Below are 21,728 nucleotides of genomic sequence, written 5' to 3'. Positions count from 1 at the left end.
CTAATTCAGCAATCCTACTATTTTTAGTTTCTTCTATTTTTCGTATTTCTTCTGTGGTTTGTTGTTTTATTTTATCTATTTTCTTTTTTCTGTTTATTTCTTCATTTCCTCTTTCTATTCTTACCATGGCTGCCAACTTATCTTCTAATTTTAATTCTTCTTTTTCTAACATTAAATATAAATGTTCACCTATTTTCTTATATCTTCTTCCTAAATTAGAGAATACTATTTTTATTTTTGTTCTTTCGTTATTTTCATATGTTTTTTCGTCTATTATGAATTCTCCTTTGTTCATTTTATTTAAATGTATATAGGTTATGTTGATATATATATTCTAGACTGTCTATTGTTGATTCTAAATTTGATATTTCTTCTTTTTGTGCATTTATTGAATTTTTACTAACTCCAACAATTATGTTATATTGTAGTCTTTCTATCCTTATCTTTAATTCTTTACGTTTTTCAGATATTATTTGTTTTAATTCTTTATATTTTTGTAATTTTTGTACGTTATTCATCTAAACAATATTTATAATATTTTGGTGGTTATCTAAATCTAATTTTATCATAATTAATAAATTAATCAAATAAATTCAAATATATACTACTTCTGATAACTTTAAACATCATAGACTTTGATAGATAAATAAATCCAAATATATACTACTTCCGAAAAGTGGGGGACTATACATAAAGGAATAAGAGTACACTATTTTGGATATGCCATGAAAGGCAAGTACTGAATACTTTCTCTAATCAAATTTAGCTGTCACTATTTTTCTAATTTTTTATTTTTTTTCTTGTTTTATCCTTAGCATTAATACTTATTCTCCAAATTATTTTAATGGATGTGTAAAAGACAATTTGATTCTCCAAAGTAATATTGTAAACTCACTTTATTAATTATTGTTTTCTTAATAAATATGTTAGGTTCAAAAGTGATAAGTAAAGCCAAACGAAAGGAGTATAAAAAAAAACAAATTTAAAGTAAGGTAAGGATGTGCGTCAATTTGGCATGACATTATAGATGACCATATATAATATAAAGATGCCAATTCCTAACCCCACCCAACATACATACTGAACGCGTAGTTTTTAATTATGGTCAAGATAACACTTTATCCCACAAATCAGAACTTCATTTCAAAAAAATATATATATATACATCGTATTGCCTGTTTACTTTTCAACCTTCTGATTTAAAAATATTTTGTTTAATAATATTTGTCTATTACATTAAAAATAAATATTTAACATTAATTGTTCAGTTTGAAAAATGATAATTTATTTTTTTTATTCATTTTATCGTTATTATTAAATATTATTTATTACTCAATGTATTTTTTAAGATATTAAATTTATTATATTTAAAGAATGATATAGTAAAATTACTTATTTTATTTATTATTTCTTCGTGTATATATCAAATCAATAGTGGACAAGTAACGTTGTACGGTGGGAATTTCTTCTAATAGAAACAAATGGTCTTACAAGTTGTTTCACTACGTGGTATGCCCACGGAATTAATAATTAATACCATTAACTATCCCTTTGCTACTGGCTTTCCCACTCATTCTTTTAACCCCATAAACTATAAATACCACATTCTTTTTCTTCATTCTCATATCCTTTCTCGTCTTTCAAGAGCTATTTCCAAAAGTTAGTTTCCCAAGCTTTGTTTCACACTTTAATCATTTACTATACATTTCAAACTTTCTTGGAAAAAAGGTACTTATAAGGTACTTGTATAAACATACATCGTGTGTATGGCGTCAGTTTCTGTTTCCATGGGTGAAAATGAATCTTTTTTCTCAAGAATATGGAATAGGGTTGTTCTAAAAAAGGCTACTACTCTTACAGAACAGAAGAGTCTAACAACAACAGCAGCAGCTATTACTACTACTGATCCACTTTCATTGAGTAGTAGTGATAGTAATAATAGCGAATTAGAGAGGGTATTTATGTATTTCGATGAGAATGGAGATGGAAAGGTGTCACCAACGGAGCTTAGGAGGTGTGTGAAGGTTGTAGGAGGCAAAATGACAGCAGAGGAGGCTGAGATGGCGATGAGGCTATCGGATTCTGATGGGGACGGGTTGTTGGGATTGGAGGATTTTACAAAACTAATGGAAGGTATGGAGGATGAGAGGAATAAAGAGAGTGAGTTAATTGGAGCATTTGGTATGTATGAAGATATGGAAGGTAGTGGAGGATACATTACTCCAAAGAGCTTAAAGAGGATGTTGAGTAGACTTGGTGAATCAACTTCCATTGAAAATTGTAAAGCTATGATTAGTAGATTTGATATAAATGGAGATGGAGTTCTTAGCTTTGATGAGTTCAAGGTAATGATGACAACTTAGAAGATATATTTGTGTACATAATATAAATATGATTCTTGAGCTCAAATGATTCTGATTAGTGTTTCCCAGTTGAGATTTTGCATTCTATAGATTCATTAAGTGTAGCCAAAAATTTGATTGTAATATTGCAAAACTTATTCACAATCATAATATGGTTCGAAATACATCACACCGTTTGCTTAAGCAGAATTTTATGTATTGACAATACATTAAGGCAGCAATGCAACTGAGAGAAGATGCTTTATAGTTCGACAGTTAAACAGGCAAATTAACTTTCAGCACAAGCTATTAATTTCCAAGCAACGAGTTCAGCTCTAGCACTGACCTTCGTATGTCGTGTAGATCCTCCTCTACCTTGTTGGAGAAAGAGCACGATTGGCACGACAATGCATTCAGAAACTGACCTTTTCTGCTTGTAGCAAGAGCCTTTGCTCTTTGCAAATCTTCTCTTTTACTCATTTCAGACTGCAATTCTTCGTCCAGAATCTTCAACTCTTCCTCCTTCAACGATGCTTCAAACATACTCTCGTGGTACTCAAGAATCATGTTCTCAAACTCTTGCTTCCCGTTCTCTTTCATTTCATAGACCATATCCTTCTCCCTGATGACCCTTCGAAGCCTGTTGCTCATCTCCTCTACAGACTGCAAAAGAGTCTCTATCTCCTTTTCAGTAGCCTCAATGTCACTCTCCGTTTTCAGCATTTTTTCGTTCATGTCTTCAATTTCCTTCCTCTTTATCCCCAAATTTTCCCTAGTCTGCTTTATTTGATTCTGCATCTTTGTTTTTTCTTCCTCGAACTTAAGTAATTCAGTAGCTTTGCCACTCAACTGCCAACTCCTTTCTGGCAATTGGATATCGGGTTTCTCAATGTTATCTATGGCAAAGAGAACTCTGTCGCTTTCCAGTTTTCCGTTCTCCTCTTCCAATCTTGATTTCAATTCTGCTAGGATGTTTCTTAATTCAGATTGAGATTGTTTAGCCAGCATCTGAGCATCCAGGAGTTGAACCTTTGATGCTTGAAGATGAGCCAATTTTGCTTTCTTTTGCTCGAGACAAGTAGATGAAGCATCCAATCTTGCTCTTGCTTGTACTTCCCGTTGTTCGAAGTAACAAACTGATGAAGAAAAGCTTGATAGAGAGTATCTTAGTGCTGATAGCTTATTATCAAGTAAAACCTTCTTTTCAAGCATTTGTGACGACTGAAGCTTGAAGGATGTGTATCCTTGTTTTTTCACTTCAAGGCTCTTTTCTAGTCCTTCAATTTCTTCTGCAAGCTCATCAACCTCAACAATTGCCCTCTCTAATGAACCAAACATGCTTATGATGTTGGCAGATTTTAGAAGCTTTTTCTGCGCTCTGTCAAGCTTCATTCTCAATACACTTAGGTCTTCTGATACAGGATTATGCAAAACATCTGATGACTTATCTTCCATTTCAACATCCTGCTTCAGAGAGGAGGCACAAGGATCCTCAGGAAATTCATTTAGTACGGCTTTTGCAGTTGACTCAGGATGAATTGTTTCCACCATCATGTAATCGCTGTTGTCCAATATTTCAGAAGTATTCCTTTCATCTGATTCTGATGGTTCATTCTCTAGAATATCTGTAGTTTTTTCAGAGGTATGCTTTTCATCTGATTCTGATGGTTCATTCTCTAGAATGTCTGTAGTCTTGCAGTTAGGTAGTTCCGAGTCAGCAGCAATATTGCTTTTCTCTGGAAGAGAAGAACACTCACTGTACTTGCCATCTACATCTACCTCGGTTAAGCCAGCTTCCTGCAAAGTTACTGCCTCTCCTGACGAAACAATGTCATCTAAATCATGATTCTGTAAAGAGTGTTCATAAAGCTGTTGGCTGTCATCTTCAATCTTTTCTTGTTGGCAGTTCTGACCTCTATCAGTCTCATTGTTCTTTTCTGCTACTGCTTGCTCGTACAGCTCTATCAGTTTGTTATTGTCCTCAATTAGGACTTTGAGCTTCATTCTCAATTCATCATTTTCCTTAGACAAGGAAATTGCAGTTTCATGAGCTTCTGCTTCTCTTTGGCTGGCTGCTGCTATAGCATCAACAATAGTTGTTAGCTCCGTCTGATCAGGCATCTGATCATTTGCAACAGAAGACAGCTCAATTTGACCCTTCTTTGATTCTTCCATCAGAACTGCTTTAGATGATCTCTCAAATTCAAGCTCTTTTTCCAAGTCACTTAATTGTCTGTATGGACAATGCAAAGACATTCAACAATAAAATTTGAAAACTTAATCCCTGAATACTTGGACTATTTTGTTGGACCCATTGGAACCAGATTAAAGTCACTGAATTCAATATTCAATCCTTAGCTTGGATAGTAGGTTTGAATTCAAAATATCGACAGGTCAGAAAGCAGCTTATGTCTTTTGAAGGGGATCGACCAACTATGAACAAGAGATACTAAAGCAGGTAGAACAAAGAGATGACAGAGGAAGATAAAAAAATGCTGACCTTTCCAATTTTTCTTTCTCATCAACACAAAAGACAATTTTTCTATGGAGTGCATCTAGCTCTGCTTGGTTTTGAATTGCCTGAAAGATTAAAATTGTCTTGTTAGCAGACATATGTAGTGAATAACATATAAAATAACCACTTAACTCATTTGTACTGTTTTAAGCTCATTGTCAAGGTGAAAAGATATATTACCTGGACCCGGAGGAACTCATTCTCCTCATTGATTGATGTACGCCAAGGTGAAGCCTGCTATTGTGGCAGAAATTGTAAAGAAAAGTAGTAAACAAGCAGAATGATCTCCAGAATGTACATCAGATCCACTTCTCTTAAATTTGATGCATTTTCAAAAAATATATATACAAAAATCGCAGTTTCAATTTGATACACAAGGGCAATGAGTTGAGCATGAATGGCTCCGCGATTAAAAAACAGATGTAAATGTTACAATAACTGCTCTAAGATTATATGTATGTCAAACCTGAGATGACGTTAGTAGATTCAGGTCATTCTCAATATGCATACCAAGCTCAGTAGTCTCCTTCTGCAACACAAATAGACAACAAAACTATAGTCTAAGAATGACAAGCTTCTTCCGGAAACCAATAAAAATGAGTTCCTGCGTTAAAATCCTAATGAAGTGCGGAAGACAACCTGAACTGGTGCAGGATCTGATTCATGCATAAGTTTCCAATCAAGTGCTTCTAGAAGCTGCATATCAAAGAGAGAACCGTTAGGCACAACATTTTTAACAATTTGGTAGTTGACAGAAGCCGCAACGGCACAAACAACTTTGGTATTTTACAGAAAGATCCCACACATGCTGATCAAGGATAAAAGAACTATGAAAAGCAATTGCTAAAGAGTTATTGATTAAACAACAGTAGTGCTTTCTTAGGAAATAAAATTTGGTGCCGGGTAGCTAAAGGATCAGTTGTGAAAACCAAAAAGAATAAAAGAGAATAAAAAGACTTGGGAAGATCATGCCTATACCATAATTTGAAAAGCAGATTGCCTAATTGAATTCTCCAGAGAGTAAAAAAGAAAAATCAAGACGAGGAAGAGGAAGCAGTCAACTATAACCTTATTCTGTAGAATCACGATCTGTTCATTCATTCTTTCTCGCTCACCTTCCTCATAAAATGACTTCAATCTGCATTAGCAACAAATAAGATCATCAAATTAGTGAAGTTGCAGCAAGACATGAACCTACCTATTATAACTAGAAAAATTTTGCTTCTCAGTGACTATTATGACCAGAACTACAATTTATCTCAGAGATTCAAGGCAAAGAAAGGAACCACGTTGAAAGAATGGATGTGCACTCTACACAATAACTAAAAGAGAACAGAAATAACATGCCTTCTGATTTCTTCTTTTAGCCGTAGATTCTCCATAGCAAATCTTGTAACTTCTTGGTTACGATCAACTTGATTCCGTAGGACCTCTATTTCCTTCAAATGCTCCTCTTTCTCCTTTAGCAAGTGAATCTCGGCAGATATCTTTCCTGAAGCGACTGATTCGAGCCTTTTTACTGCAGCTTCTCTAAACCTTAATCTCATCTTTAAACCTTGTATTTCATCTTCTCTTTGTTTGGTCTAGAATAGACACAACATTGCAAATTAGTAGATGTATATAAAATTCAAATCATGTTGTGTCTATTTTTTTCCATTTACTTCGAAAACTAACATTGGAAGATTGCAAATTATTAATCAATTTAGCAAAGAGGAAAATAGACACTGGAAGATCCTCAGATCTTGATTGGGTGCAAAAAGGGATCCCAGCTATCCAATTTCACTTAAAACATCCCCAACAATGGGCAGGAAAGATTTGTTGATCAACTCCTATTTGTGTTTATGATTTCCAGAGTTCTGAATTATGTTTACTGGAACCTTCCATAACCTCATTAGCGGGCAGGATAGATTTGTCAATTAACTCCTATTTGCGTTTATGGTTTCCAGAATTCTGAATTATGTTTACTGGAATCCTATGGCCCTCATTATAGGACTTACCAACACTATGCATATATAAAATACCAAGTTGAGTAACTAAAATAAAAACCTCCATAGAACATACCAGCTGCATTGCTGCCTGAATTTCAGCAGTTAATGCATGTAGTGCGATGTCTTTATCATTTTCCCTCCTAAAAGCCCCAACAAGGGCAACTTCATAGTCTTTCTTCTGAAATTACAAGAAACTTAACTATCAGCTCCAATCATGTAGAAGATGTTTCTCCTCATTGCCAGCTTAAGATAAAACTACCTTTGACATCCGTTTATCTGCTGTAAGTGGACTAGATAATCCATGAAGCCCTTCCCATTTAACAGATGTAGGTGATCCTGGAAAAGCAACTGTCCAACCATCATTTTCATGGTTTTCAGCTCCTCCATCAGCCATACTCCGAAGACGAGCTACTTCTTTCTGAGAGGTGAAATAAAGTCAGTAGGTGCATCCAACATTTAGAATTAGAGTCATTAGCGCGTATTGAAAACACTTATCCAAAATTTTCACCAGTAAAAGAAACTAAAATCTGAATCTTTCAAGCAGGAAATGGGAACAATAAATGCGAGCTTATTTTTACTTCTAAGGTACATATTGGATCAAAGGCCGACGTTTACGCAGGTTATTCAAGGGAGTTCTGCCTATGTGACGTAAAATCTCATTATAACACCAAAACATTTTACAGTGGCACGTCACACATGAGCCCATTTCAAAGGATGTTCTTAGACATGCACAAGATGATATTTATATTTTTGTCACTTGCTGTCACTTGTCAATCAATAAAACTTCTCCTTGTTTGTCATTTGTCCATCAAATCAAACTTTTCTCAGAATTTGTACAAAAATACAGAGGTAACAGTTCTTTGGCTAATATGTTCTTTCGTTTTGCTGGTTTTTTCTGTTTTTTCTGGCAGATGTGGATGGATTTCAAGCCAAAAAATACCTTCAGATTTTGGATCTGTATCCTCATTGCAAGAACGTCTCCAGAAGCATCTTCATTTACAAAAGCCTGAGAAAGTAAATGGTTATCAGGGCAAAAGGAAAACAGCTCAAGCTTATATTCAGTTATAGGAAGTGAGAACTGAAAGCACATATCTTATGAAAATAGTACAAACATAAGATTTTTGAAAACTTCTATGCATAGAGAAATTAGAAAATAAACGCACAATATGCACGTCAGATAAAGTGGCATATCCAGATTACTAGTATTTAACTTTCAAATATTTTGTAGTTAATAGCTGCCTGATTACTTAAATACCCAACTGAAAAGGTGATACACTATTGGGTGATTTCATAGAAAAAAAAATTGAAAGCAGCTAGTAGATGATCACGTGATTTGCTAGTTGAATCCAACAGTGGCATACATGATTTTTGATGTATTTGGCACGTTGAGCAAACTTCAAAGTGCTTAGTGTCTCCAATGAACAGCTGCAAGAGTCCAATCATGTGTTATACAATAAAAAGTCACTTGCTTCAAAATTACAGCACTTGTAAGGGGTTTGATTGTAAGGCCAAAAAATAGAAATCTCAGTGGTGACAAGTAAAATTGCATACCAGCTGGAAGGACTAATATTTGCAATAATACATGTTTTTGCGTTCCCGCCCAATGAATCCTAATAAGAAGGGAGAAATATAATGTCACAATCAAAGAAAAATTTGAGATATTGCAGCATGTTCCAGAATAAACAGGAAGACATTCTGTTTATGTTAAGGATACATGAAAAAAGAGGCTTGGAAAGCTAACTCCGCTTAAACCTACTAGCCAATAGCAGAGAATACGTTCTTAGAAAGACCATTCTCATAATGCTGTTATTAATAATCAGCGCAGAGCAACAGGTCAAAACCAGAAAATAAAATATCCGAGTGTAAAAGAGTAAGAAGACTATATTAAAGCTCCTCATTACAAAATACATTCAAAATAACACTATTTCTGGGTTAACTTGAAGTGCATTTCACAAGAGACTGAATATCTTCAGATTAACTCACAGAGAAATAATTGATTCTTCTTTGAAAGCTAACAGATACACCTATATTCACCTGGAGTAGAAATGTGAGCTTTGAATCTCGGTAGGGAACATGGTGTGATTTCCCATTAGATATGCTAACCAGGTTCATGATCACTAATCTGCACATTAAAGAATCAGATGAGTATTGTACTTGTAGAAAGACAAGAATAGAACAGAAGAACCCTAATGAATAAAGGACAAAACATAATAACTACCCCAATGTTGAAAGAGATTTGTTGATGTTAGTAGCTTCCTTGAGACGTTCCCCTTCAGCTCCAGAGCTTTTCTGCCTGTAATTTAACGATTGCAATTAGAAGAAAAATTCAGCATAAGATATCTTTTCATTTTTTCATAATTATTTTCCTTTACCTTTCAGAACCTGCTAAATCAACAAGGTTAAAACGAGCAAATCTGTGGTGAGTTACTCCTTGAGATTCCCACTGCAAACAGGTTATTTGTTGGTTTAGGTACCGGTTTGGAGGGAATAAGGACGGTTCAAGTTAATATAGAACTTACTTTGCTCTCTATCACACATGTAAATACACTGTGTGAACGGCTACTAGCACGATTCATGTTGGTGGCAGCTACTTTTCTGTTTGCAGCACCCTGTTATGCAAAATATTATGAACATCATAACCATATAACAAGAAATTGTTGTATTTAATTTTTAGCTTCACTACCATTCTCTTTATGATCTTCCATTTAAAATCAATAATTGTAAGGTAAGGTTGTGCACACTAATGTTGGTATCAAAAGACAATCTAGTCTGTACTGCGATGAACTTTGGCCAAGTTTGGCTACATTTGCATGCAGTTTTGAATGCAATCTGGTCTTTACTGCAATGAACTTTGGCCAAGTTTAGCTGCATAATGTCAAAAGCTTTCATCCAAAAATTACAAGGCCAAATTAGAGCGCTCTGTATGCACTTTCTTACCTCGTTATTTATATATCTATTTACTTATCGATAAATTGAAGGAAAAGATAAGGTAGAACGAAGACTAAAATGTTGCACAATGCGAGTAGTGGCATTCTAGTATATCCCACATACCCAATTAATTCTATTTTCAGTGTCCTAGACAGCTTCCACAGGAATTAGTAGACTAACCTAAAGTCATAGTAACAGATTAAGAAAAGAAGGTTAAAACCAGATATATCTACTTCATAGAATCTCAGAACATATTGTAAATATTACATAGAGTCGAGGATCTATTGGAAACAGCCTCTCTACTTTCCCAAGGTAGGGGCAAGGTTGTGTATACACCACCATCCGCAAAACCCACTTGTGGGATTACAGCGGATATGTTATAGTAGTTGTATTGTAAATATTGCATAGCATCTTTAGGAAATAATATGGATTTACCAACTGTAACAATATTGATCATACAACTTCTACATTCAGTAAATGAGAGTGGTGGGATTATAGCACGTTAAACACAGGGAACAATAAGAAAACCTTTCATTGCTATTTGTTTTGAAAAGCTACCGAAAAGATGGGTTGGATCTGAAACAATGCTCTTGAGGATATAAACAAAAGACTCTGGTTTAAACTTTGGGAACAAGCACACTCTTTTAACTTTTCATTGCCAGCAATTCCATTTGCTATTATAACAAACAAAAGATACAACCTGCCAACCCTCTCACTCTCTTCGTGTCAAATACGTGCATGTTTAGGAAACATAATGATAGTGGAAGTAACAACAAGAATTCAATTAGAACAGACTATTAATGGTATTCTTTATCAGTTTTTGTTTTTTGGATAAGGGTAAGTATGGTACTCATATTTATATCAAAACCTTTAGCCAATGTTATGCTTACCATGTGCATGTGGACTTGTATAATCAGTTATCAAAAGCAATATTAACGGATTCTTACGAGTGAAATATACCTGAAGAAGTTGCTGCATCACATCTCGAGCACTAGTAACTTCTATTTCAGTGAGATCTTCTACATGAATCCCCTTCTTAATATCTTCCCTTATCTGTAGAGTACAAGCAAAATCTTCAATTGTCTTCTTCCATTTGGGTAATGCAGCTTGCAAATATTTATTTTAGATGAAACAATTTGCATACATTCGCTTTAGTTCAAGCAATGTGTTGGCTGCATTTAGAAATGAGGAATGCAAATATTTATACTAGTTGGATGCTGCAAGAAGTCAGAAACATGTTCCTTAAGCACACATTGGTCCTCATTATTCATTTGATCTGATGCATGCCTAGTTGAGCCTTACTGGCCAACAGGATAGTGAGAAATTTGCACTGATCCTTGTGCTCACTAAATTTCAAGGTCCTTAAAAGTAGATAGATCTACCTTGTTAAAAATGATGAACAATAGAAAATTATATATAACTCCCAGGAACTGAGGAAAAAATCAGGTTTATTGGGACAAGATTTTATCAATTAACAAATTAGACAAACTATTAGCATTCGTGATCATTACCTGCAAGTTCACAGAAGATGGATTCAAAAGGTCGAGAATCTGTTCATTATATATTTCTAAGAAAGAGCATCTACAAGTGAACTTTATATTTTCCTCCCTGCGTGCCTCTCTTTCCTGTGATCAAAAGAGAGAAATGATCAAACTCGTAATTGAAACACAAGCTCACCCTTGAAAGTGAAAGTTCGATCACTCTTTTGTTCCAATTAAAATTGAAGGCAAAAAGTAATCCAAAGAATAGGAAGAAACCAAAGAAACAAACAGCTAGAAGTTGGACTTATATTTTTTCCACACATACCCATATCCGATACATAGACCCATCACTGTGACATTAAAGCAGATCAATAACATTCAAATCTTTTCCATATGAAAAGTATCTATAGGTCGAGGTTTCCTCTCAATATTATATTAAAACAAACCTGCTTTGTTCAAACATTAAGTCATCTATGGTTCTGGTCCACAATGTGAAGTAATATATAAAATTTTGATAAATAAAAAACAATGATCATTCATTATTAAAGCAATATCTGTACCTTTTGAATTCTGGAAAACAAGTACTCAAACACCCTAGGTGTCATCCCACAATTTACACTATGTCTCCGGGTGCCTCCTTCAATATCTCCAAGCATGGTGTGTGTTTTACCACTTCCAGTCTACAAAGAAATACATAGAGTTTCTAAATACAAAACCAGTATAAAGTTCAAGTCTTTTTCATATTCCGATATGAAAATTGGACGGTACTGCTGAAAGCAGATATAGCCATATAACTGAGCAACATACTTGGCCATAGGCAAACACACAGCTATTGTAGCCTCCCATACAATTTTCCACCATGGGTACTCCAGCAGCTTTAAAGAGCATCTCCTGTTAAGCTAAAGAAATGAGCAGACCACACCAAAGATATATGACAAAGGAAAGACAATAACCAAGAAAAGCAAACCTGAGTAACATTCTCATCAGCAACCATATCAAATGTAAAACGTGATTCTGGATGCCCTGTCCAAGTGATTGTCTGAGAGCTTTCTTGTCTTACACATTTACCATGCCCTTGCAAAGATATCTCAGAGCTACTTAAGGGGCGTATTCTTATTATAACCTGCATAAATCAGTCAAACAGAAGCAACCAACCTCGTGAGTAAACTTAAGTTCTATCCTGATTCAGTATAGTACTACAGTATATTCTACCAGGGAGATGGTTAGCAACTCACTGTATAGAATTCTCAAACTGGTTCCCAACTTATTTGGTTTTGTCCAACCCAATACAATCAACTTCTATTTGACTGTAAATTTCTAGACCATAACTGAGAAAAATTTATTTTTAAACATCCATTTTATAGAACTTCTTAAATTAACTTTTGAATATACAAATTTGTATTCATAAAATCAATGAAATGAGTGGTCTAAAATGGAAACCAAGATTAGACAATTTTGACCCTTACTCCAAATAGAATCAGTTTTTTAACAGCTTAGAAGAAAGCCACCAAATATCCGAAACAACAATTACACCTCAATTCCAGTAACAAAATTCAGAAGAACAAATTGTATCTTACCTGAAATTTTGACTTAATCAATAGAAAAATAAACACTTCGATGCTCACTCATTCAGAAGAAACAAAGATTTACCAAATTCTCCCAAATTTTTCGAACATCAAGTACTCCCTTTGCCCTATTTCGCAACTTCACTCTTTGGAGACTCAAACATATCTTTTGAAGTCTTAAACATGTACTAGTATATACTTTTTGCATGTCAAAGAGCAGGGACGGAGCCAGCCAGGACCGAGGCGGTGGAAAGTTACATTATTCATACATGGTTAAGATTATTATTTATGTGTATATAGTAGATGTTGAACCCAAAATTAGTCCGTATGCTCTATTTTATTTTATATATTTAGGCTCAAAAATTTCTTTTGAAGTCTTAAACATATGTACTAGTATAGCATACGTAATATTTTGTATGTTAAGCCGGACACACTATTTATACATGATCAAAATTAATTTTTATGCATACATAGTAGATGTTGAACCCCGAAATCTTTTTCTTCATGTTTTCAACCACTTAAAAAAATCCAGAGTCCGCCATTGTCAAAGACTCCAAAGGCTTTTACTAAAAATCCTAGCTCCGCCACTGTTAAAGAGTCTTTCTTACTAAAAATCCCGAGTCCGACACTGTTAAAGAGTTCAAATTTGTTCCTATATATCTAAAACTGATAATTTCTATAAATGAGTGAAAAGAAATACAGAAAATCCGTATCCTAAATTCATTAGTGAAAATCCTAGCTCCGCCACCGTTAAAAGAGTCCAAATTTCTTACTATATAGGTTCTAATACAGAAAATTCAGAGTGATTTACCTGAACATTGTGATTCTTCCAGGACAAAGGATCTTCACAAACTCGAAACACCAGTTAGACTCCAACTTATCCTTATAAAATTCTCCTTATTTTCGCAACTACTATTTATATATAGTTAAAACTCTCTGTTTTTTCATTTGTTTATTTCTTCATAGCTTGAACCACTTCATAAAAATTTTGTCTCCGTCACTGTTAAAAACTCCAAATTTCTTACTACATAGATTCGAAAGCTGATAATTCTTAAATTTATTACCTGAAAATTGTAATCCTTCCGGAACAAAGGATCTTCACAATACTCGAAACACCAGATAGACTCCAACGTATCCTTATAAATTTCTCCTTATTTTCATGAATGCTATTTATATATGATTAAAATTCTATAGTAGATATTAAACTTTTTTCATTTGTTTATTTCTTCATATTTCGCACCATTTAACACTGTTAAAAGACTCCAAATTTCTTACTATATAGATTCTAAAACTGATTTATTACCTGAACATTGTGATCCTTCCAGAAGGAAGGATCTTCGTTAAACTCGAAACTTCGAATACTTTCCACCACATCTTTATTCTCTGAAAACTCTATTCTGTTATCCTTAGCAGCTGATTTGAACAATCTAAGATTCGGTGTACTCTTCACTGACGACATCGTCATCACCGCCGTAGTATCCATCGGAGTTGCTGCTACTGTAGATTGATCCAATGACCCGAATGTCGACTTGATTACGCTTGGCGGTTCGGAAAATAACGGCATTTTTGGAGAATTAGGGTTTTTGATTTACTGAATTTGGGAGATTTGGGTGCGGAAAAATGGAGATTTGAATTTTAGCTCCTTGGGGGGTGGGGGTGTAAGGGCGTACGGGGGGGATTTTGAAATGGAGACCGTTTGAGAGGAATTTGAAAATTTTTGAATGGTTATATGGAGCCAAATTTGTAAGGGGAATGGGCTGTTTTTGTAAGGTGTACACTATTTAAGTTATAGTCAGGGTGCGTGAAATTTTGCTAATTTAGCCGCTAATCGTGATTAGAGTTGCAAAAATTCATATATTATTAGTAGGTATTTGGACATGTAATTTCATCTTGTGAGATAAAATCAGCGTTTAGACATGCAAGTTAATGTTGATTTCACATCATGAGAAGGCTTGATTTGAGATTTCATGTCATGATTTTGGATTTTTAGAAATATAAAAATTGACCCACAAGTTTGTATTTTGTATAAAAAAGAATCACCATTTATTTTAGTTCATGTTATTACTCTTTAAACCATTTATATTTTCATGTAATCATTTTACTCTCGCTAATATAAAATTTATTATTAATTCGAACAAGCTCCTATTTTAATTTATCATTTATTATTCGCCAAATTTTTTAATGGTTATATGGAGCCAAACTCGTAAGGGGAATGGGCTACTTGGAAGTCGATACTTGACTGATATCTATTACTATACTATAAGTGAGGATAAGTTGGTGAAATAGGCATCTTGTGTACGACATGTCTGCTTCAACAGTTTCAATCGAGATTTTACTACATTATTTCTAATTAATTATTAAACCTCTCTATCTCACTTTTGAGGTAGTGGTATGAACTGCGTACACTTACCCTCCTCAGACGCCACTTGGTGGGAATATACTGGGTATGTTGTTGTTGTATTCCTAATTAATTATTACAAGTCATTTGCGTATTGAAAAATTAATTATATTTAATTTTAAAAAATTTAAAAAGATATTTATGACATGCCTACTTCAGCTGCTTCAATCATGAATTTACTATAGCATCCTTAATTAATTATTATAAGTCATTTATGTATTAGAAAATTAATAATATCTAATTAAAAAATAAAATAAATATCTATTACTATGCTATAAGTGAGGATAAGTTGGTGAAGCTGGCACCTTGTGGACAACATATCTGTTTCAGCAGCTTCAATCGTGATTTTACTATATCATTTCTAATTAATTATTACAAGTCATTTGCGTATTGAAAAAATAATTATATTTAATTAAAAAATAAAATAAATATTTATGGCATGCCTGCTTCAGCCGTGATTTTACTATATCATCCTTAATTAATTATTATAAGCCATTTATGTATTAGAAAATTAATAATATCTAATTAAAAAATAAAATAGATATTTATGATATGTCTGCTTCAGCTGCTTCAAACGTGATTTTACTACATTATCCCTAGTTAATTATTATAAGTCATTTAAGTATTAGAAGATTAATAATATTTAATTAAAAAGTAAAATAAATATTTATGTCATGACTACGTCAGCTGCTTCAATAATTATTTTTACTATATCATTCCTAATTAATTATTATAAGTTATTTTCGTATTAGAAAATTAATAATATTTAATTAAAAAAAGTACAATAAACATTTATGACATGTCTGCTTCAATTGTGATTTTATTATATCACCCCTAATTAATTATTATAGATCATCCAAGCATTACAAAATTGACAATATTTCAAAAAAAAGGGTAAAATAGGCATAAAATTATAAGTTAACTCTTGCTGTTTTAAAGTAGTTTCATGACTTATATGGAGTCCATTTAATTTTCTTTACAAGTACTTTCTATAATAATTTTAGTATATCATTTGTAATTAGTTACTATATATTATAAGTCATTTAAGAATCAAATAATAAATAATATTCAATAATAGGGATAAAATTGATATAAAATGATAAATTAAAAATGATTAGATAAAGTACTCTACAATCATAATATATGGGTCAAAAGGGGAGTATGGGAGCGGTAGAGCCTTATTGAGATTTAAATGATTGGATTCAAATAAAAAATTAAATACATAGACAACTTATGGACGACATGTCTGTTTCAGATGTTTTAATCGGGATTTTACTATATTATTTTTAATTAATTATTATAAGTCATTTATGTATTAGAAATTAATAATATTTAATCTTAAAAAAAGCAAAATAAATATTTCTGTCATGTCTGCCTCAGCTATTTCAACCGTGATTTTACTATATCACCCCTCATTAATTATTATAAGTCATTTATGTATTAAAAAATTAATAATATTTAATTAAAAAATAAAATAGATATTTATGGCATGCCTGCTTCAGCTGCTTCAACCGTGATTTTACTATATCATCCCTTATTACTTATTATAAGGCATTTACGTATTAGAAAATTAATAATATTTAATTATAAAAGTACAATAGACATTTATGACATACTTGCTTTAACTGCTTTAATCGTAATTTTATTATAACACCCCTAATTAATTATTATAGATCATCTAACCATTAGAAAAATGATAATATTTCATTAAAAAAAAAGGTAAAATAGACACAAAATTATAAGTTAACTCTTGATTTTTAAAAAAAAATTAACTTGACGATTTATACAGGGTCCACTTATTTTTTCTACAAGTATTTCTATAGTAATTTTATTATATTGCTTCTAGATAGTTAACCATTGATGTTTTAAAATAACTTGCCAATTTATATAGGGTCCACTTAAATTTTTTTACAAGTACTTTGCAATAGTAATATCTATGTGAAGAAAAAAATATGAAAGTAGTACACCTACTGAGATCTAAATGATTAAATTCAAATACAAAATTAAATATATAGTTACGAGCTAAGATCTGAATGATTAAAATATCAATTTTTATTAGGTACAACTAAATGAAGCATAGAGTATAAATAAGGAAATTAAATTTTAAATTTTTTTACTATTTTTTTGTTTCGGTGGTCGACATGCTCGTCAAACACTACCTGCTTCATGATTTTACTATATCACTCTTAATTAAATATTTTATGTCATTTACGTATTAGAAATTAATAATATTTAATTTTAAAAAATATAAAATAGACATTTATGACATGTCTGCTTCAGCTGCTTCAACTGTAATTTTACTATATCACCTTTAATCAATTATTATAAGTCATCTAAGTATTAAAAAGTTAATAATATTTAGTAAAAAGGTAAAATAGAAATAAAATAATAAATTAACTCTGAATATTTTAAATTAACTTGACATCTTATATGAGACCTACTTAAGTTATTTTAACAAGTATTTTTTATAACGATTTTGCTATATCACTTCTAATTAGTTATTATAAGTCATTTAAGATATTTCTATTTCACTATTTCAATCGTGATATTTGCTTAACTCTCGAAGTTATATCAGTCTCACTTAAATTGGAGTCGAATAAAAAATATTATAAATCAAAATAATTAAAAAAATAAATAATTTAAAATTATTCATTTTTTACTCCACTTCATGCATAAATATATTTCCTGAATACTTAATGAAAGATCTAAAGTTTAGGTAGTAACCGAGAGAATGTAAGACGCGATTAAATTTCTAAATACATTTATATTATATATAAATATATCAATAGTTAATTATGACTATTTATTTCACTGATTTCATAATAATTTTAAAAGATTAAATCTTAACATGCATGTTGGGCCCATGCTCAGCACGGGCCTATCACCACTAGTTACAAATATATAAGTGGCAATGAAGTTGCTGAAGCAGGTAGCTTGTGGACGACTTGCCTGCTTCAGCTGCTTCAATCGTGATTTTATTATATTATTCTTAATTAATTATTATAAGACGTTTACCTATTGAAAAATTAATAATATTTAAATAAAAAGGTAAAATAAAGATTTATGACATGTCTGTTTTAGTTGTTTCAACCATAATTTTACTATATCATCCCTAATTAATTATTATAAGTTTTTTACGTATTAGAAAATTAATAATATTTAATTAAAAAAAGTAAAATAAATATTTTTGACATGTTTGCTTCAGCTGCTTCAATCGTGATTTTACTATATCATCCCTAATTAATTATTATAAGTCATTTACATATTAAAAAAATTAATAATATTTAATTTTAAAAAATACAATAGACATTTATGGCATGCCTGCTTCAACTGCTTCAATCATGATTTTATTATATCACCCTTAGTTAATTATTATAGATCATCTAAGCATTAGAAAGTTGATAATATTTCATACAAATAGTAAAAGAAACACAAAATTATAAGTTAACTCTTGATATTTTAAATTAACATGACAACTTATATAGAGTCTACTTAATTTTTTTTCACAAGTACTTTTTACTATATCGCCTCTAATTAGTTAACTATTGATGTTTTAAATTAACTTGATGACTTATATGGGGTCCACTTGATTTTTTTCACAAATACTTTTTATAGTAATTTTATTATATCACTTCTAAATAGTTATAATAAGTCATTTAAGTATTAGATTATAAATAATATTTAATAACAAGGATAAAATAGATATAAAATTATAAATTAAAAATGATAGGATAAAATTTTGCAATAGTAATATCTGTGTCAAAAAAAAGTATGGAAGTAGTCCACCTACTGAGATTTAAGTGATTAGAGTCAAACAAAAATTTAAATACACAGTTACGAGCTAAGATTTGAATGATCAAAATATCAATTTTTATTAGGTACATCTAAATGAAGCATAAAATATGTAAACAAGGAAATTAAATTTTAATTTTTTTAACTACATTTGTTTCGGTGGTCGACATGCTTGCTGATCACTTTTTGCTCCATGATTTTACTATATCACCCCTAATTAATTATTATGTCATTTACGTATTAGAAAATTAATAATATTTAATTTTTTAAAAAAGTAAAATAGACATTTATGACATGTCTGCTTCAGCTGCTTCAACCGTAATTTTACTATATCACCTCTATTAATTATTATAAGCTATCTAAGTATTAAAAAATTAATAATATTTAATTGAAAAAGGTAAAATAGACTTAAAATGAAAAATTAACTTTTGATAATTTAAATTAACTTGACATCTTATATGAGGTTCACTTAAATTATTTTCACAAGTATTTTTTATAGCAATTTTGCTATATCACTTCTAATTAGTTATTATGAGTCATTTAACACATGCCTGCTTCGTTACTTCAATTGTGATATTTGCTTGACTCTCAAAATTATATCAGTGTTACTTCAATTGGAATAGAAGAAAAAGTATTATCAATTAGAAAATTACAAACTTAAATTATTTAAAACTATTTGATTTCTTACACCACTTCCTACATAAATATATTTTCTTAACATTTAATGAAAGATCTAGACTTTAGGTAGTGAAATGATTGGAAGAATATAAACTGTGATTAAATTTTTAAATTCACTCATATTATATAAATATATCAACACTTAATTATGACAATTTATTTCACTGCTTTCATAATAATTTAAAATTTTAATCTTAGCATAAGTATGGAACTATCACCGCCAGTATATTTATAAATAGGAAGCATAATGCAACTTCATATGTAAGATTTCATGAAACTATTTGATATTTGATGCGTGAAATTATTTGTATGTAAGGCAAATCATATGGTGCCAAATATATATATATATATATATATATATATATATATATATATATATAAACAATGACTCATAGGAGTCCAACACCTATGACTTGGAATCATGTGATTAATTGGAGGTCAACATTACAATGTTGACATCTTCCTAATTCAAAGGCTCTCATTGCGTGGCCTTACATGTTTTCTGCATTAGGCCGCTCAATGATGATGCACTCGAGGCATGCGTTCATTGTGTATTACCTGTCTGCCACTCGCTATAGCTAGACATTTCCCTCGCTCGATGGTTGTATAGCAGATCTAACAGCTTACAACAACAATGATATATATGTAAGACCCCACAAAGTTTTCTCGTAGTTTGAACCTTGGAATGCGTGTCAAATAAAGTATAATTCTGGCCATAAGAGATTGAGAAAGGACTCCCTAATTGATTAGTGTTTTAATCTTGTGGTTTTTTCCTAAAAATGACTTTCTATGGTGTGGAAAATTGAGTTAGCTTTCCAACGATACCAATTTCGTCAAAATTCGATATCGGGGTGAGAAGTTATGGTCGTTTTCCTAAGCGTTGTCGGAATCGCCCAGGTTTGACGGTCGATCCGACGGACAGTCAAGTCTTCGACGGACCGTCGATAGTCCCGTCAAACCAATGCAATGACTCCTTTTTTCTAGCCATCGTGCGACGTCCAAAATGGTGAACCATAAAAAATTCGACAGACCATCGCGGTGACCGTCAAGCTAAGGCAGTATGGCCTCATCCTGGCCCTCGTGCGACGGATGATCTGGCGGACCATCAAAATTTAGATGGACCGTTGTTTCAACCATCGCATCGAGGCAGTGTGTTCTATTTTTAGCCCTCGAGTGACGGACGATCTGGCTGACTGTCAAACTTTCGAAGGATCGTCATTTCGACCATCGTAGACCCCGATCAATAATTTTTAACTCATTTTTAAAAAGGTATTTTGGTCCTTTCTACTCCTTTAAACCTTTATATATATTCTAGATGAACCTGCTGGCCTCATTTGCTCATCTCTAACACTTAAGGGCTAGGGTTTTCTCCTCCAAATCTTATCAAAGCAAGAATTCTTCCTCAAGAAATCTAAGAACTCACCAAAGATTGTGCTAGTGAGTTGAGAATTGAATCTCCCAAGTTCAAAGACTTCAAGAACCCTCTCCCAAGAGTAAGAAGAGGAAGTTTAAAGGAAACTTGTTTATCCAATCTCCTAATCTAAGGTATGTGGGGTTTTGAACAACGGTAACCCTTTCACCCTTATGCTCAAAAGGTTTATTTGCATCATGATTTTCCTGAAATCTATGAGGTTTTACATGAAATTGAATTAGGGTTTTTCACCCATTATTATCGAATGCATTATCTTGATATTCCCCATGAATTAAGAGTCAAATGACATGATTTTTGCATGTTGTCTTGGGAAATTACAGCTAGGTATAAACCCCATGATTTTACTCCATGAGAAGTTAATATTTGCAATGTTTGAGATATTGAAGCATATGACTAAATTGAGACTTGAGATAAATTGCAAAAATTCCTAGATTTTCATATGATTTATGAATCTATATGCTATATATTATGCTTTTGATGAGCTTTAACTTGATATTGAACTATGGTTTAGAAAGCCCTATTTGAGACTTGTGAATTTATGAACTCTTGTGCTATAAGCCCCCATGATTTGAGTATTTTGAGATAATTGAGAAATGAATTGACCTAATG

General features: G+C 32.1%; 2 protein-coding genes across 3 annotated transcripts; one reads left to right on the top strand and one right to left on the bottom strand.

Moving 5' to 3' along the window:
• The first annotated feature begins 1,766 nt into the window (after positions 1-1,766).
• On the top strand, positions 1,767-2,527 carry LOC107847695 (putative calcium-binding protein CML19). The gene has a single exon (XM_016692104.2). It carries the CDS (start codon positions 1,767-1,769, stop codon positions 2,361-2,363), a length of 597 nt encoding a protein of 198 aa, XP_016547590.1. The 3' UTR covers positions 2,364-2,527.
• On the bottom strand, positions 2,498-14,568 carry LOC107847694 (kinesin-like protein KIN-12E). Of its 2 annotated transcripts, none has more exons than XM_016692102.2 (22): positions 14,123-14,568; positions 12,222-12,377; positions 12,062-12,145; positions 11,815-11,934; positions 11,285-11,398; positions 10,734-10,826; positions 9,365-9,454; positions 9,218-9,288; positions 9,064-9,138; positions 8,880-8,967; positions 8,397-8,455; positions 8,207-8,270; positions 7,786-7,851; positions 7,105-7,263; positions 6,919-7,023; positions 6,205-6,440; positions 5,926-5,995; positions 5,497-5,553; positions 5,324-5,386; positions 5,038-5,094; positions 4,843-4,922; positions 2,498-4,575 (listed from the first exon to the last, which is right to left on the bottom strand). In XM_016692102.2, the coding sequence occupies exons 1-22, from the start codon at positions 14,381-14,383 to the stop codon at positions 2,652-2,654; spliced, it is 4,092 nt and encodes a 1,363-aa protein (XP_016547588.1). In that variant the 5' UTR covers positions 14,384-14,568; the 3' UTR covers positions 2,498-2,651. The 2 variants fall into 2 exon arrangements, with proteins under 2 accessions (XP_016547588.1, XP_016547589.1); XM_016692103.2 differs by having other exon boundaries at positions 5,038-5,091.
• Positions 14,569-21,728: the final 7,160 nt, after the last annotated feature.

Source organism: Capsicum annuum, chromosome 11, assembly GCF_002878395.1.
Source record: "Capsicum annuum cultivar UCD-10X-F1 chromosome 11, UCD10Xv1.1, whole genome shotgun sequence".
NCBI lineage: Eukaryota > Viridiplantae > Streptophyta > Magnoliopsida > Solanales > Solanaceae > Capsicum > Capsicum annuum.
This window is presented reverse-complemented; position numbering and strand designations above follow the sequence as displayed.